Below are 18,067 nucleotides of genomic sequence, written 5' to 3'. Positions count from 1 at the left end.
ACCAGATTTCAAGTAGAGTGTAGCTGGCATTAATGGCAGCCAATAGATCAAGGAAGATGAAGACGAGTTACTGTGCAAGTACATCCACTAGAAACAATGGACCTACTTGCAGAGTAAGACACTATTCAAAGTGAGCGTGTGCAGTAGAACTGGATCTAAAATTATTTTAAATTGGATTTGGATCCTTCTTTGTTTGGTGCACACATTTGGAGTGCCAAAGAACATAATGATATTCCGGCAATGTCCTTTTAAGTGAGGACAGGAAGGTGGTTTTAAGGTTTTTCTGTAACACCCATGACCTTAGTATGTAAACACCAGCCATCTACTCTCAAGCTGGTTTCTGCTGTTGCTTACTCTAATACTACTGGTAGAAGAAGCAGAGTGTAAGTGCAACTAAAAAGGCTAGTTGTCAGAAAGGAGTTCTTTGAGATGTTTGTCCATATGCATGTTCCACAACCTGTCCTTCCAGCTTCTCTACATCAGAGTCCTCTTATATAGGATTCTGCAGTCAGAAGGAAGCAAATGGCAGTGAGCATGCTTTGCCCTTATATGCTCTTGCAGAAAAGCATGAGGACTGCAGAGCGCATGTGCACCCTATGCATACTGCTGGCCCCAAAAACTTGGACCTACTTCATGAGGTGCATGCATCAGTGAAATGTGCATATGGACAACACATCTTGAAAAACTCCAATTACTGTACACAGTAATTAATTTTCCTTTTAAACTAGTGAAAAATGTTCTCTGCATCAGAAAAAAATGTGTGATTTTTAAGAAATCCCCCATTCTGTTATCAAAAACATTAAAGAAAAGCTATTTGCCCCTAGTTTTTAATTGATTATACAAAATTACTGTAGCGTGTACTTTTTGTGGACACCTGTTGCTCTGTAGCAAATATATCTAACAAATACTTACATACAGAAAAATGAACTGCATGACACTTTAATGCATAGCCATTTCTGTTGATGTCTCCAACAATGTCATAAAATCAGTACACATACAGGAAAAATAAAATAGGCAGTTAGGTTAGGGCTAGTTGTCTTGTGACAATGCACAATCACTGCCAATTGGCAGATCCCAGGTGCTGGTCCCAGTAAGGGTTCAGGGCGCTGTGAAAGTAGTATGCTTGCTATTTATTTATTTTTTAAGTCATTCTATCTCTGTCCCTTTGTTTCTTGTTCTACAGTTCCACCATTCACGGGACATCCCTGTGAAGCAGGTTTTCTAGTATGTATTAATGATAGGCAAGTTTTCACGGTTTTAATATCAGAACACACAGCTCTAAGAACTGGATGTGGCTGGTTATCATATAATTCATATATATATATGTATATGTAACTGTGTGACTGTTTATGCACTTACCACAGAAATATATGTAGCTATCTAAAGCTGCATTAGTATTTGGTTGATGTAAAAGTTAATGAACCATCAATTAATCTAAAATTATTTCTAAATAATTTCTTACCTACATTGTGCAGCATTTCCATCTTTTCTTGTGTTTATCACTATTGCTGAGCATAACCATGGGAAATTGTTCTGTGTGTGATCTGTATATTGATGGCATCACTCATTAGCCAGGATCTTGTAAAGCTAAATTCACACACTTCTACCACAGCCAAATTCATCCTGTGCAGGGTTCTGTACAGGTTCTAAGAGTTGGGCATGTGCCCACTTGAATCTGGGGCCACTAAGAGTCAGTTTGATCCCTATAGCTGGTTAGAACAACCCTAAGGGCTGCCCTAACTTGTGCCCTGCTGCTAAGGACTTTATGGATTTTGTGGCAGCTCAGAAATAGCTGAGGTACGGAACTGCCCTAGTCATACCCCTCTCATTTGTCAGATGACCAGGAATGCCCTCCCCCCCCGCCCATCAGTGGCTCTTGCAAGGGGGAGGAAGGTATAAGTCTGGTGTAGTTAGTTCTGTATCTGTCTAGAGGGGCTCCTGTGTCAGGAACAATCCATCAGGGGCCCTGCAACTACTTTGCAGCCCCTTTGCATCAACATGATTTCTTTAAATGTGTTTTGTAAAGTGTGTGTAGATATAGATATATTTAGATATATTACGCTATACAATTTAATCTGTTTATACACGTAGCTTAATAAAGGACCAGATAAAACAGAACGGTTACAGGTAATGTTAACAAGGTAATGTTTTGGCAAGGAGTGGTCAAGTGACCTGCTACATGTCTGTCTACCTACCCAGCTAGCACTTTTACTCTGTAAAGTTGTTTTCCTTAAGTTCTTGAATATATTTGGAATTTCTACTGTTTGTTGTGGAACAGACCACCAATGGAATTACTTTCATTCAAAGTTTATTCTGAGATTCCTAAGCGTCTGTCTGGTTCTTTCTTTGTTTCATTCTATTCCCTCTTGGTTTGAATTTCACTGCCAAATAGCATTGTGATATTTCTTAAATGGCTGTGTGATGTGACTTGTGTAACCTTTGTCTTCCTTCCTCCGTTTCCATCTATTATTTGTTGTCTCATGTCTGTAGGTAGAGTGCATTTACTGTATCATTTTAATTTGTCTGTAAAGCACCTACCACATTTTGGATACTATATAAACATAATAAACCTTCTCCATTCTTTTTTTCCTTTGAATTTTGTATGCCTCAGTCATATATCCTATTAGTATATTTTATAATAAATATAAACCTAATTTTTGTGACTTATTATACTGTATTTATAACCCTTGGGGCACTTTGTCATCCTTAGTGCTGTCTTCTATTGCACAGTTCCTCTGCATGTATTTTATGCCAACTATTTGTTTTTAAATAATTTATTGTTAAACATTTGTTTATTGTCCTACAATTCCAAATGTTATAATTTGATCAAGAATTTTTCTTTTGATATTCAGTGCCCACCAAATCTTCATAAACAAGATGGATATGCTTGTGATTCTAATCAGGTATGTAACTTTTTTAAACCTTTGCAAATCAATGAATAATGAAACCAGTGTAAATTTTCATTTCTTAACTCACTTTTCTTCCTTATTTTTTCATAAACTCAGTGTCTCAGTTTATTCATCCTAGGGGTTTGTCAAACTTCAGGCAGACCAACAGAGCACCTATTAAATTTGAACATATCATCCATCCCTCTCTTCCTGCAGTTCTTGAATGTTTTGTTTAGCCTTCTGGTGGGACATTGTATGGCCATAGGGACTGATCTAGTCTCTCACTTTGTTGGTTAAAGTTGAGGCATATTGCTTGCTCATAGCAGTGTAAAAGAAACTTGCACTGATGTTGTCTGTGCTCTGTTTTTAACATTGAGAATTTCAGTTTAAGTGCAATCAGTTTGGCCCTTTCAGATCACTTTAAAAAAATTCAGCTTTCTCCTCTGATTTTTATTTCTGGCCAGCAGGCAGTTTGCAGAAAATAGAAATACAAGATTGGTGCGGCTCAGTGGGCACCCAGATTTTCAGGCGTATATTTTTATATAACTCTGCAATGATTTACTGGTGTTAGTTCCATTGAAGTTAATAGAAATGAAGGGCCAGTTCTTTCGTTAGTTTGCACCTTATGCAGGCCTTTACACCTTGCAAAGTGGATGTATAATGCTGATGTGGGTGAGTGAAAAATCTGATTTGGCAGCATTTTCAACCCACTGTGACTAGTTTAAATGACAACATGAAATGCAGTAGAGAATCAGGCCCTCAGTGTATAAATGTGCTTTCCACCCCCACCCTCATCCCACAAACACAAGCACATTAAGGGGAGAGTATATCCAAAAGTATAAAATATAATAATCAAAATGAACGAGAAGTTGTAAAGACAGCTAAAGGACAGCATTTGATTTAAAAAAAATAAAGTAATTTGTTCAGTTTCCCTTCACTAATTTGTTGTGTTTTTGTTTAGGGACGTTGCTATAATGGAGAATGCAAGACAAGAGACAATCAGTGCAAATACATTTGGGGAATTAGTAGGTTGACGTTGCTACCTTAAATATATTTTATTCATGTGTATTTTTTAGTTTGTATTAGTATTTTCACCTACTGTACTTTCCTCCTTCAGTTAAAAGTTTCCACCGTAGAGCAGAGAAAAAATGTCTGAGATAATATGGGTGAATTGTGATGTCATTTGGTATTTGGGTGCTGTGATCTTTAGGAGCTGTGGGAGTCGGGTGGTTATAACTTGCTGTGCTTGTAGATATAGGTAAGATGAGCAGCACATTCTGCAGCTAACCCAGGCTGAAACTTACCAGAAAATATAAAACTTAATTCTACAGGCATGTTAGGTTAATATCTTTGGATAAATATATTTTTGTGTTCAGAATATTTCTTAATACACCTTAATATAAATGTATGGTTTTAAAAACTAAATCACACAGATAACTATTGATTCCCTCATCTTCAGGGGAGACATGCACTGGATAATGATTTTGAGCATAAGACAGTAGAACCAAACTACCAGTATGTTGCACTCATGCCATTGTGATGTTTATATAGAATATCGGGATTTGGAAGGGACCTCAAGAGGTCATCTAGTCTAACCCCCTGCTCAAAGCAGGATCAATCCCTAGACAGATTTTTACCCCAGTTCCCTTAATGGCGCCCTCAAGGATTGAACTCACAAGCCTGGGTTTAGCAGGCCAATGCTTAACCCACTGAGCTTAACCCTCCCCCCTTTATGCCACATTCATCCCAATTTAAGTGATTGTGGGGTGGGTGTGGTCCGTGAGAGAGAGAAGAATGTTCCTCCCCATTGTGGTGTTAGGAGATTTCCATCTGTTACTGTCTGTCACAAGCAACACTAGACATCGTGCATTTAATACAGAGAAAGATGGGGACAGTGGTTTTAGTGGACTCCTGGTACCTTTCCCTTAGCTCGGTGGCAGTACAGTACATTTTTTCTCTAACTCTAAGGTTATATTTTAATTGAAATTATTTAGATTGTCTTTTCTATAGAAGTGTCTATGCTGTAACTAATACCTTGTATTTAGTTGTTACTTTTTCTGTCATTCTAAATAATGAAGACACTGTTTTTTTAATGAAAGAAAGCCTAAAGCACTTGTTAATGAGTAATTTTATATTAACTCCATGAGTCTGGAAGGATGTTTATTGGTCCACCCCCAAGCACAGAAAAGTCACATCACAGACCAAATTCTGAGAATATCTTTTCAGGCTCTGCCTTTGTTCTCTCTCTACTTTCCTTTCTTTCAACAATTTTCCATTATTGTTTGCTCTGCCTCCTCATGGCCAGCTTGCTGCTCCTGCCTTTTTAGGTAGGTGAGACTCTGAAAAGGTTTATTCTTAGCACAAGAATACTAATGTGTGGGAATCCAAAAAGACTAAAGAAAAGAAAGGTGGAAAATATTCTAGATTGAATGTGGCTCTTCTATCCAATCCTACTTGATTAGGAAAGTTAGGACTTCTCTGCTTACACTGAAAAAATGTGAGTTAATCTCAGTTTTATGCTGTTCTCATTATATTGGTTTTGTATCTGTTTAATTCCATTACTTCTGATTTACACTGGTGTAAGTGAGAGGAGAATCTTTCCCTGGATACATCAAGAGGGAAATATCTGGTGCTACAGAGAGATAATCTGGTTCTACTCTCACAGTAGTATAAATCAGGAGTAAGAGCAGGGAAAACAGTTAAATTGCACCACTGTAAAACTGATGTACTTGTGAACAATGTTAGACCCCCCAGAATATTCAAGTGAAGAAGATATACACCTAGGTAGATGTTGCTTAGACAAATCACTGAGAGAAAGTCTTCAGACTGATATTCAACTCAGATATTGGAATCTGAGTATAAGGTGGGAAATGTTTTCCCCTTTCAGCTGCCTGATAGAATTCTCTTTTCTTCTCTCTCCTTCTCCCTCTCATTGTGTAAACAAAATCTACTCCATAAATTAAAACACAGGATGAAATTTCAAAGTCCTGTGTTTGTATTTTCTTGTGGCAGTTCTTTACATACTTTACATTAATTTTATGAAGAGAATACTTGCTGCTGTCAATGTAAAGTACATTCTCTTTTCCCTTTTTCATCAACAGAGGCTACAGGGTCTGACAAATTCTGTTATGAGAAGCTTAATACAGAAGGCACAAAAAAAGGAAACTGTGGAAAGGATGGAGACCAATGGATTCGGTGCAGTAAACAGTAAGTTTAGCTTTGTAGAAACTGTCTGAATATTTTGGGTGAAATTGGCCTAATATTTTTCAGATTTTTTAATGAACTTATTCAGCAGTTTGTTTTGCTTGGTTTTGAATCCTCCATTTTTTTTTTGCAAATTTTCAGAACTCCAAAATATTTCACAGATTGGTTTGCAGAATTCCCAGGTGGCTCAAAAATTTCACATTTTTGGAATTGCTCACATCTAGATTTTCGTGCAGATGTACTGGCAATTTGGACTTGTGGAGAGAAGTTAAAGGATATAGCAGCACAGTGTCACACATTTGTAATGTACATGCACACAAGGTCAGACGCGGATGTAAGTGGCCAAAGATATGAATGCTGGTTCCACCTCCAGACGTGGTTTAGGAATCTCTGCTAGATCCTGTGATCTCAGGGTAATTCCACCCCATAGCTGGGGGTGGGGAGGAAGAGGGGAAATGGCAGGGATAGCTTGGTAGTAGTCTGCTCTCACTGAGTGAGACCATGGTCTTCCATCATATTGGACCTCCCCGTATACAATATGACCAAATATTTGGAAGACACTAGTAGGCCATGGACAACAGTGAGTTCTGACTGATTTGTGGAAGACAAAGGCTCATCCTACCAATGTGCATCCAGAGATGTCCCGTAGCTGGTGTCATTACCTGAAAAAGCACAATGTAATGTAGTCTAGGATAACAAAACTATGCATAGTTTGTCCACCTGTATACCCCTTTTAATATTATATTCAAGTATTTTTGTGGAAATAGATTTTTGTTCAGATAAAATGGTAGAATTTTGTTTCTGTTTTTACAATTAACACCATCTACTGATTACGACTAGCTTCCGCCATCATTATTCCCATCAAGTAGTACCTAACGTAGAGTAGTACCACAGACGGTAGTACCAAAGTCTGTCACCAGCAGTGGCAGAAACTGGTCTTAAGTTATTTATTGCAGTAATATTGTCGGTTTCATGCCTTCATTGCTTTTGACACAACAGTTTGTATCTTATAAATATTGTTAGTATGACTCTATTTGGTAACTTTGTCTTTGTTTTTCTTTTGCAGTGATGTCTTCTGTGGCTTTTTGCTCTGCACTAATCTTACTCGGGTTCCACGAATTGGTCATCTTCAGGGAGAAATTACCCCAACCTCTTTTTACCACCAGGGGCGTGTAGTGGACTGCAGGTAAAAGACTATACATCATACACAAATGGTTTTTCTATCCGTAACCAAATTGGATGGATTAAAAGCTGGCTAACTGATAAGTCTGAAAATGTAATTATTAACAGGGCATCATCAAAGGGGCATGTTTCTAGTGGGTCTCACGGGGTTTGGTTCTTGGCCATATGATATTTAACAATTTTTATTAATGATCTGGAAGCAAAAATAAAGCCATCACTGATAAAGTTTGCAGATGAAAAAAATAAAGAAGAGGACAGGTTACTGATACAGAGTGAGCTGGATCATTTGGTAAGCTGGGCACAAGCAGTATGGGTTTTAATTTGGCTATATGTACACATTGAGGGACAAAGAACGTAGGCCATACTTACACATGGTGGACTATCCTGAGGATCAATGATTCTGAAAAAGATTTGGGAGTTGTGGGGAATAATCAGCTGAACACAACTTCCCGGTGTGATGCTGTGGCCAAAAGAGCTAATGCAATCCTTGGATGCATAAATTGGGGAATCTTAAGTAGAAGTGGAGAGATTATTTTACCTCTCTGTCTGGTGCTAATGGAATACTGTGTCCTGGTCTGGTGTCTACAATTCAAGAAGGGTGTTGATAAATTGGAGGAGAATCAAAGAGAAGACACAAAAATGATTAAAAGTTTGGAAAACATGTCTTTATAGTGATAGATTGAGGTCCTTGAGTCTATTTCCCTTAACAAAGAGAAGGTTACGGTGTGATCTAATCAGTCTTCAGGTACTTACAGGGGGAACAAATATTTAATAATAGGCTCTTCAATCTAGTAGAGAAAGGTGCAGCATGATCCAGCGGTTGGAAACTGAAGCTAGACAAATTCAGACTGGAAATAAGGTGTGAATTTTTTTACAGTGAGGGTAATTAATCACTGGACCAATTTACCAAGGATCATGGAGGGGTCTCTCTCACTGACAATTTTAAAATCAAGATTGGATGTTTCTTCCAAATGATATGCTCTAGCAATTACTTTGGGGAAGTTTTATGGCTGAGGGCTGGTCTACACTGAAAAGTTACATAAGCATAACTACGTCTCTCAAGGGTATAAAGAATCCACAGCCTTGAGAGACGTAGGTAAATTGACCCTAACCTCCAGCGCAGAGAGCGCTAGGTCAACAGAATAATTATATAGCAACAGGAGAGCTGGTATATACAGTAACAGGAGAACCTCTCCCATTGCTGTAGTCTCCACAATGAAGTGCTACCGCAGTGCTGCAGCTGTGCTGCTGTAGTGTCTTAAGTGTAGATATAGCCTGTGCTATCCGGCAAGTCACATTAGATAATCACAATGGTCCCTTCTGAACTTGGAATTTAGGAAGCTATGGAAAAGATAAAGATAAAAAATGTCAACAGCTACGTTTAAAGTTAAAGGTAAAAATCACTATTTTAAATGGTATTTCTCCTTTTATTAGAAATCACTGATATTCTCCGTTTAAAGGTTGAAAAGCATGTGGATTCACAGGTTACATTCTTGAGACTGGTATAGAACCGTATTGTTCAGCATCACATTGCTCTTCCATGAAGTTTAAGAATTATAATCCAGAAGGGCAAAAGATCCATATATAAGACTTCCTGGTTTTGAGCAGTACTATCTCAGCAAGAGGAATTATTTGTTTTATATGAATGATTGTGGTAGGAGGAGATCTGTAGTTATCATTTAATTGGTCAGAGGACAGGCACGTGTTTTATCGTCTTGCATGCAGATTACTAGAGGGGTGCTTTAAAAAAAATTAAATAAAATTTAAGAATAGTAAAATTTAAGAATAGTAAAAGTAACAAAGAATACTCTCTTGTGTATATATGTACAACCTTTCTCCACCATATTTCCTCCCTGTTCTCATTGGAGATCCGAGTTTAAGAATGAAACATTTCTCATAAAATATGCATAAATATATATCCATGAACTAGTAATATTTTCGAGAAATATCATTTTATGCTATGAAAAAAAGAAAGATGTTCTGTCACTTATAGACATGTAAACTAAGAGCAAATTAAAATTGCGTGTCAATACCTAGAATTCTTCTCCATGTTATAGCTATTTCATTTCAGTGCTACTGTGAGAATTGCATGATTAATAGAAAAATTTTGGTGTGAATTTGTTCCTATCATATTCTTTCCTATAATGTGCTGTGGAGTGAAAAAGTTATAGCGCTTTTAACATCCCTAACTTTATTGTGTTTTAATATCTTAAAAAGGCTCTAGCCATATATTAATAGTATTTTAAAACTTTTTCTCCTAGCGGCGCTCATGTACTTTTAGATGACGATACAGATTTAGGATATGTGGAAGATGGAGCTCCATGTGGCCCTCACATGATGTGTGTAGACAGGAAGTGCCTACCAATTCAGTCTTTGAACATAAGCAGCTGCCCTATTGGTTCTGATGGAAAAGTCTGTTCAGATCATGGGGTAAGTCCATATCTATGGGATAGCAGATAAGCTCTGTCCATACTTCCAAAATAAATAGGGCCTCATGTACAGTGTTGTGAACTGTACCTAAAATCTTCAGTGAGACCTCCTGATTTCCTGAATACACAAGTGTTGGGTTTTGTGACATACTTTAATTCTATGACAGTGTGAGAGGTATAGATAACATGAGGAAACAAGGTTTTTAAATTGTGTAACACAATTCGCTGTAGTTTTTCATGTTGATATTTAGAAAGGGATTTTCAAAAGCATTTATAGCTGGCCTGTGCTCCCACTGAAGTCAATAGCAAACTCCAATACTATAAAAACCTCCCTAATGTTTCACCACACATTTCAAACCTCTGAATAATTTCAGTTTGCCACAGAATCCAGTATTAATGCTGCAGAAAGCTAGTGTTCTGGGCTGCTTGAAGAGACTGTGAAAGCCCTACTGTACCATCTGGATGCGAGGTCTTTAGGATGGTGGTAGCAGAAATAAGTGGGACAGGGTCATAGGACCTGAATAGGATTGGAGCAGATCGGAAAGTACCAGCAAGAGGGATTAGAAATAGACATTCAGTGGTGCTCTAAAAAGGCTCCTGGAGAAAAGTAGACCACACTGAGCAAGTTCATCTTTCAAGGATGGATCATGTTTCACTTTGCATGTATGGGAAAACAAATGAGCAGTATTCAGGGTTGTGTCATGATCTGAAGCCTGGTTAACTCCTTTTGGTAAGGCGTCTATACCTCCTTGAAATTGGATTAAGATCCATTGGTGCAAATAACTTTGCTTGTCTATGTTCAGGGATTGCACCTGTGCAGCAACTCTAATAGCTTGCCTCGGCAGGCAATAGCCAAGGAAAATCTCCCATGCAGAGAAGACCTGAAAATGGCACCTTATTACTTGTGCTTCTTGTGTGCATTCACTCATACTTGCTAATTCTGTGATTCAAATATTAAACTACTGGTCCTCACTTCCTTTAGCAGCACTAATTTCTTTATTCTCCACAGAGTCTTTTTATATATCCCTCTGTTCCAGTTTACTAACCTTAATTTGATAGAATGTAATAGGATACCTCTTATCACCTCAGATTCTCCAGATAAATAATCCCAATATTGTGTCATATGTGAGCCTTCCAGTTCCATTTATTGTCTCTTGCATTTTGCTGGTCAGGAAGCTCCAAAGGTAGCAACCAATGCTCGATACATTAACAACTCATTTTCCTAGGGCTGTTAATATGCACTCTTAATACAGAACATCAGGCTATTTCATCCTCTTAGCCTTCCTCGCAGCTGCATTGTACTCTGGACTGAAAATATGAATGTTGGCCCTCTGCATATGCAGATTGTCGTATTCTGCCTAATCAAAGAAGTCATTACAGTTTAAACCAGGGTTCCCAAGCTTCTCTCTTAGACGTCCATCTGTGCTGCTGCAGTAGGCACTGCAGCCCATTAACACTTCTTGAGAGAAATTATTAATTTTAATTACATACACTAGAACTGTAAATACAGTGCACGTTTTCTTTTCATTTTAATGTAACCAGTTGTAATGATAGAAATTCCTAACATTATGCACTCGAAGAAACCAAACACTTCTAAGAAAATGACACTTTTTAAAAAAATGTTGAGCTAAATGTGGTGTTCAAACAAGGAAAACACAATGTATAAATGTACAGTGTATAAAACTGAATAAGCAACACAGCAATGTTAACAAAATTAACGTGTTATTTGTTGATTTTAGAACAAAATAATTGTCCAACTTTAAACACTGTGTTTTCAATTTTTTAGTATAGCATCTGGATTTCTGTGCTGTGTAAGTAAAGATCCAGCCCTACTCTCAACTAATTAGAAAAGAATCAAATATTGTAATTAAAAAGATAAAATAACAGTTTATAATATAACACATTGAGGCAATGGGTACTCATCCAATCTAGTAAAGGAGAATCCAAACTTCAAGAACGTGTCATCATATCTTCTTACCACTTTCTTTCTTTCTTTCTTTCTTTCTTTTTTTTGGCTGGCTCATTTTGTGTAGATGTATATGGTCTGGGACTCTCATTATCTTCTCCACCAGTGCACCTTCTCGTTTTCGAAAAATAAAATCGATCCATGTCAGATTAAAATACTGCTTGCCATTTTTTACAGTTGTAAGTGACAGACTGTACATTGCTAGGTTACCTTGCAGCAAAACACACCATTATATGCATGCAAAAATTAAACTTGCATACAGTACTGCAGCTTATTTTTTTAAAATATTTTTTCTATGCTCTGTCCAACATATACAGCTCAAAACATTATATTTATATAGCATTTACTTAGATTACACGAGTCACTTGGAGTTAAAGATGTACTAAGGCTGGGCTTTACTGGAGAATGCAGTCATGCTGATAGACCACCCAGCAATGTGTCAAGGTGGGCTGAGGCCACATTTTGGAATCCCTGGTTTAAACTATACTTAGTTTTGACGCTATTTCCACCCTAGCACATCAGTTTACATTGAGGGATGTTATGCTTCATAGTCCACCTCTGAGTCTATTTGACTAAGTTATCAAGTGTCTTAACTAGTGATCAAAAACTTGGTTTTTCTGGCTACTTGTGGTCCCCACCACCACCCTATTTTTTAACGGAGAGCAGGGCCAACAAGGGATGAGATAGACTGCTATAATTTCTACAGGTATGTGCCGTAGAGGACTAGACTCTATATTAGGAAGTTGTTTTCTTATTAGTGGGAAGATTCGTATAGGAAGACAATCCGTAAAGGGAGACAGACTGAAAGGAGGGTGAATTGGGTTCAGAAGGAAGGAGAAGGAGAGAGAGGCACAGAGACTGCGGGCAATATAGGAGTTAAGAAAGGGATCCAGACATTCTCTTGACGACTTTGAATTTTTTTCCACATTCCTATTGTGCTTTTGCTAATTCGAATTTTCAGTTCAACAAACCTTTCTTACAAGTAAGATTAAAGTTATCTTTATCCTTCTTGATAAGCTTCTTTAGTTAACATTAGAGGATGCAGAATGAGATAAAGTTATAAACAAAAATTACACGGCTTATTTACTTTTGATTGTCAGCATTGTACCGTCTGTCAACTTGGTTAAGCATTATCTATAGACAATGTAGTCTATAGCTTTTATACATTATGTACCAGTTGATTAGGTACCTCTATTGATGACTAACTGCCCTTCTAATCTTGATCAAAATTTCTTTCTTTCTATCTTTTTCTGCTTTTCCACCACACCTTCTTGCAGTCACTTTCCTCAGCAACTCTCTAAACTCCATCTCTAAATTCTTTTTACCATCGTCCACTTACAGCCATCATCCACTATTGATTAGTATTTTAAATTTTATGGGTTTGGTAGGAGTTCATATTTATTAGAAGTGTAATGTAATTTTTAGTGGGTTTAAGCACATATTTTCACAGAGGTATTCTTCTAAGTGCAGTCTGAAAATGAAGCGCTGGCCTATTCTGCTGGAGGATAGATTGATACCACCAGCCTGGAAGAATGAAGAAGAAGCTGTTACTTGAAACTCAGAATTCCCCCTCTCTCTTACATTGGAACAAGCTGCCTAAGGAAATATGAGGCCCAAAGTTTGAAAGTGGTTCTGATTACAATGATCACTTTGAAAATGGATACATATAATAAGTACCTTAATTTGTGTCCCCCTTTCACAGCTTCATGAAAAGAGCAAATTAATAAAGGCTAGACTGTGACTTCACCAAATGCCTAATCCACCCAGACCCAAGATCTCTGTTGCCCGTGAATAAAAACAAGGTTTCTTAGAGCTCCCGGTACCCCTGCACTGATGAGAGTCCATGGGACAGTTGAGCTCTAATGGAGTCTTCTACTCTTGCCATGCTATCTTCTGAGTGTATCTACCTGGGGAGTTAAATAAAACTACGAACTTCATATACCTGTGTCTTGGGGTTACCGCTCACCAATGTGGCATCACCTTGTGGCCGTATCTCAGGATTACCTCTTGGCCACTCTGATGCCTCCTCCTTTGGTTGCTCGCTGTGTCCCTCCATCTTTCCTCTTGACTTGATTGCTCCCTCTTTGTAACTCAGGGTGCTCCCTCTTCATGGCTTGTCCTTCTGGCCAAGTCACTATAGTTTTTCCCTTCCAGGGTATCAAAGGATCTCTGTATGAATTCTCTCAGGCAGTCCTTCAATTCACTGCCCAGACTGTATCACTTCCCTACTGGTTGAGAGGGGAACCCAGGCCTGCCCAGTACTCCAGGTTCCAAGGACCTTTGAATCAGCAGTGAAGATCTGAACCATCCCAAACCTTGTAGCCATTTTCCCTGAACCTTTTCCTACTTCACCTCTTTCCGACTTCTTTCTCCTACATCTCTCTGGGTATGCCCTTTTCGCAGGGCCTGGGTCCTAACGGCTTCCACTCTCCTGGGTTTTTCCCCTTCTCCGTTTTAAGCCCAGAGACCAACTGGAGGCTTGCACATGGCAGCCCCCTTCTGCCCTCAATGCTTGGCCTTATACCAGTCCCACGTGCTGCTGCTCCTCAGCTCTGCTTGCTCATCAAACCTAACTCTCCCTGTGTGTGACCTATCAGTTACTGAACTTCTTGTGAGCCACATTAATGTTTTCTGGGCTAGTGTGGGGTGAACATTCCATCCTAACCTGCTATGTACTAGATAAGGTTATTCATTTCTTGAACTTTCTAAACAATCATTCTTGTTATGGTATGTGTTTTGGTAAATGTTGTCCTGTGTATCTTATAACTTAGTTCTACCATATACTGAATAACCTTAATCAAAAGTGTTTCAAAAACAGTTATTTTCATTTTCTTTTCTAGGTGTGTAGTAATGAAGCCACTTGCATTTGTAATTTCTCCTGGGCAGGGACAGACTGCAGTATTGATGACCCTATCAGGGATACTTCCAACAAGAAGGTTGAAGGACCTAAGGGTTTGTGTGATTTCAGTTGCAATATTTAGTACACGTTTAGATTAATCTTCTCTATTAGCACCAGTAGAATTAACATGTGGGAAAGGAGGGTATAACCCTATCATTCAGAATCAAACCCTTGAGCATATTAAAACTATGCCTCTCTGAGAAGATATATGAATGTTAGTTTGAAAACTGTTTGTGAGTATACTTTTGACTTTTATAATTCCAGATCCCATTTCTAGAAAGATATGAACTCAGACATTTCGGTTCATTCCAATTTTCCCCCTTTATTCTGTCCTTTAATAGCCATCTTCATAATTAAAACCTACATTTACTAGACTTCTACATTTATGGCCATATGGTGAGTTTATTATTTATCCTTTAGTAGAGATTTTCCAGTTGCTGATGTTCCTTGACTGTTCCAAGCTGTTCCTGAGAGCTAGGACATAATGAAGGGGGAAAGGAAGCCTCCCTTGTACAAAAAAATTCCTTTTACAGTTATCTTGACTGTAAAGGGGGCTTCATCTCATTTTGGACCTGGAAGAGTGCTTAGAAAGCTTGGCCTCCTAAGCATCAGATTTCAGTGGGAAAGAAAATAAACAAAATATGTTAGGAACTGTTATTTTCTCATACTATTATTACTGTCTTCTACTTTTGCATGTTTAATAGATGCCTCATTGACTGTATAAGAAGTAGAAAAACCTAGAGGAACTGTTAGGGAAATACTCTTCAGAAATACTTTTCACATGGAAAGGTATGCACTTGAAATTGTGGCTCCCCACCTCCTCCAAAACCCAAATCACTACATTGGCAAGAAAGACAGCAAAATTGTACAGTCCACTCAATATCTTAACTGTCTGTGGAAAACCAAAGAGAAATAGGTATTCTCTTTCTTAGGAAACCTTTTGAGGTGCATCCTTCCCCGCCACCAACCACCATAGGGCTGTCGAATTTCTACCCCACCTAGCATAGCTCCCTGCCCTCTCTGCTCCCCTAGAGCCTTCTTGACTCTGTGAAGAGCCATCTGCACGGACTTAGTAAGGGAAGCCTTCCTTTCTGTGCAGAAGGGTGAGATGCAACTCCTGTTGTAGCATTTAAGAGTACTGTAATACTTGTCTTGCAGATGCATTAGATAAGAAATAATAAAAAGAAGCCCTTGTTTAATTTATAAACAAGTCTAATAAAGACAAGTAGAGAAGTTCATTTGGTCACCTAGATCAAATTCCTATACTACAAACTTTATTTTTTACTTTCAAAATGGAAAAACCATTCTAGAAATTAACATGCCAACTCTGAGACATTCTGGGAAAATATCTTAGTGGATAGATACCACCAATGATATTGATGAATAAGATTGTATCAGCAGATAGGGACAAATGGATTACTATAATACAATACCATGGCTATATTGAAAAAATAAGCTTGATATCTTTTGTTTTCTTTTTAGTTTATTTTGATACAAGAATGGGTCTTGAGGAGAATTGACACTTTTTTTTTTTAATTTGTGGCAATATTAGTTTATTGGAAGTTGAATCCCCAAGAGACTTATGACAGGGAATTGGACGTTGACTACTTTCTCCAGTTTACTTTGGTCTGTTAATAGAGAAATCCAATTGGGAAAAAGTGTCAGGAAGTATAAAGAAATAGTTTTCTACAATAATATAGAACTCTAAAATACTTGAGCACTTCCTATTAAGATTTTCTTTTTATTACTAACATTACATAACTCACATGTCAGCATACAAACAACAGACATGAAGTAAAATGCTTTCTATATTTCTTTAGCACAAAATGTGAGTTCCATAACATTGCAGAAGCAGGAAACTCAATTTTCTCAAGATTCAGATAACACGGATTCAATTGTGAGAACATCACAGCTAGATTAACTCCCAGTGTCACAAAATGTCATCTGGTATGACCACAGGTTTAAAAAACATGCCAGGATTATTGTACTCTGACTCACAAAATCAATGCAGGGAAAAATACATGAAATAAGAGCCTTTACAAATCTGATGATAGACACCTCAGTGGAATTCGTCTCAAACCTTCCATTTTTACTTTTTGGTTGCATACTACACTTCAATATATCACTGTTCTAAGAGGTTAACTTCTCTTAGAGTGAGAAGTAGTGATCTCTCTTGCCCATTTCTCTTGTCCTTCAAATGTAACTTATGGTACTCCCAGAAGGCACAGAAGTCTGGAAAAACAGCTCCAAAGTATTATATTAATTTTTCTACAATGTAAGAAGGCATGGGTTCACTTAATTTGGAATTTATCCAAGGAATTAGAGGTATTGGTTCCTCCAAATTCTGACATCTGACAGTTCAGATATCTGGAGGCTGGGTGAGAGAGAGATTTCTAACCTTAATTCTGATGCTTGTTCAAGAATTAAAAAAAAAAAAAGTTAAGTCTAAAAATCTTCTACGGCTTCAATATCTTAAAATGTTAACAGCACCTTTCCACCTGCTCCCTGGATTACACCATGAACAAAGAGATGGACCGCTTTCTTAGTGCTTGTCTACACGAACAATTAGATCGTGGCAAGCTGGGGTTATGAATCTGCCCCACACTACCCTGCCATCATCTAACTGCCTGTGTGCACACATCCTGCTGAGTACATTAACAGTTTGTTAATGAACTTTGAGCAGTCTAGAGCAGCATAGAGTCACACTCCAGCTTACCATGGTCTAATTCTTCAGGTAGACAAGCTCTTAGGAGCACGGCCGGCTCCAGGCCCCAGCGCGCCAAGCGCATGCTTGGGGCAGCATGCTGCGGGTGGTCGCTCTGCCGGTTGCCGGGAGGGCGGCAGGCGGCTTTGGTGGACATCCCGCAGGCGTGCCTGCGGAGGGTCCGCTGGTCCTGCGGCTCCGGTGGAGCATCTGCAGGCACGCCTGGGGGAGGTCCACCGGAGCTGTGGGACCGGCGAGCAGCAGAGCGCTCCCCACAGCATGCCACCGTGCTTGGGGCGGCGAAATGGCTAGAGCCGACCCTGCTTAGGAGTATATTCTTATGATGATGAAGGTACTTATATGCGTAATGTCCTTCTCATTAAAATGAGACTATTCCTCTGGAATAGATACTCTTTTAGTTAAGGGGAAAACAAAATGTAGATTAATTTGAATTCTCATACTGGTTTATATTGACAAGGACTGAGCTGAAGGAAGAGTTGCAGTAACAGTCAGTCATTCTCTTTGAAGAACTTAACAACATTGGAGAATGTTAATTTTTTCTGACTTCTGTTTTCTACCACGTTCCCTAGTGCTGAAATATGCCCTTAAGTAGCATAAGAGCAGATAATTCTTTGGGGGAAGGTTACCAACACTTTCTTCTGAGATGTGAAAATTCATATAATTAACAGTTTTTCACGCCATAAATCCCTACATTTTTCTTCTTATGATTGGTATTATGTATAGCTAACATATTGCTTGCTTTTTCTTTATTCTCTTATGATAATTGATGATTGA

At 38.3% G+C, this 18,067-nt stretch overlaps 1 protein-coding gene across 7 annotated transcripts in view; it reads left to right on the top strand.

Moving 5' to 3' along the window:
• ADAM23 (ADAM metallopeptidase domain 23) overlaps nucleotides 1–18,067 on the top strand; it is a 215,704-nt gene that overhangs the window by 172,628 nt on the left and 25,009 nt on the right. For 6 of the 7 annotated variants that reach the window (XM_075069983.1, XM_075069981.1, XM_075069982.1 and 3 more), the window contains exons 19-24: nucleotides 2,853–2,903; nucleotides 3,850–3,913; nucleotides 5,990–6,095; nucleotides 7,159–7,278; nucleotides 9,536–9,704; nucleotides 14,510–14,621. In XM_075069983.1, the coding sequence (XP_074926084.1) occupies nucleotides 2,853–2,903; nucleotides 3,850–3,913; nucleotides 5,990–6,095; nucleotides 7,159–7,278; nucleotides 9,536–9,704; nucleotides 14,510–14,621 (622 nt within the window). Of the gene's footprint in view, nucleotides 1–2,852; nucleotides 2,904–3,849; nucleotides 3,914–5,989; nucleotides 6,096–7,158; nucleotides 7,279–9,535; nucleotides 9,705–14,509; nucleotides 14,622–15,272; nucleotides 15,358–18,067 lie in introns of all 7 variants that reach the window. The other variant, XR_012656623.1, reaches the window with a different exon arrangement.

The sequence above is a fragment of the Chelonoidis abingdonii genome, chromosome 10 (genome assembly GCF_003597395.2).
Source record: "Chelonoidis abingdonii isolate Lonesome George chromosome 10, CheloAbing_2.0, whole genome shotgun sequence".
Classification (NCBI taxonomy): domain Eukaryota; kingdom Metazoa; phylum Chordata; order Testudines; family Testudinidae; genus Chelonoidis; species Chelonoidis abingdonii.
This window is presented reverse-complemented; position numbering and strand designations above follow the sequence as displayed.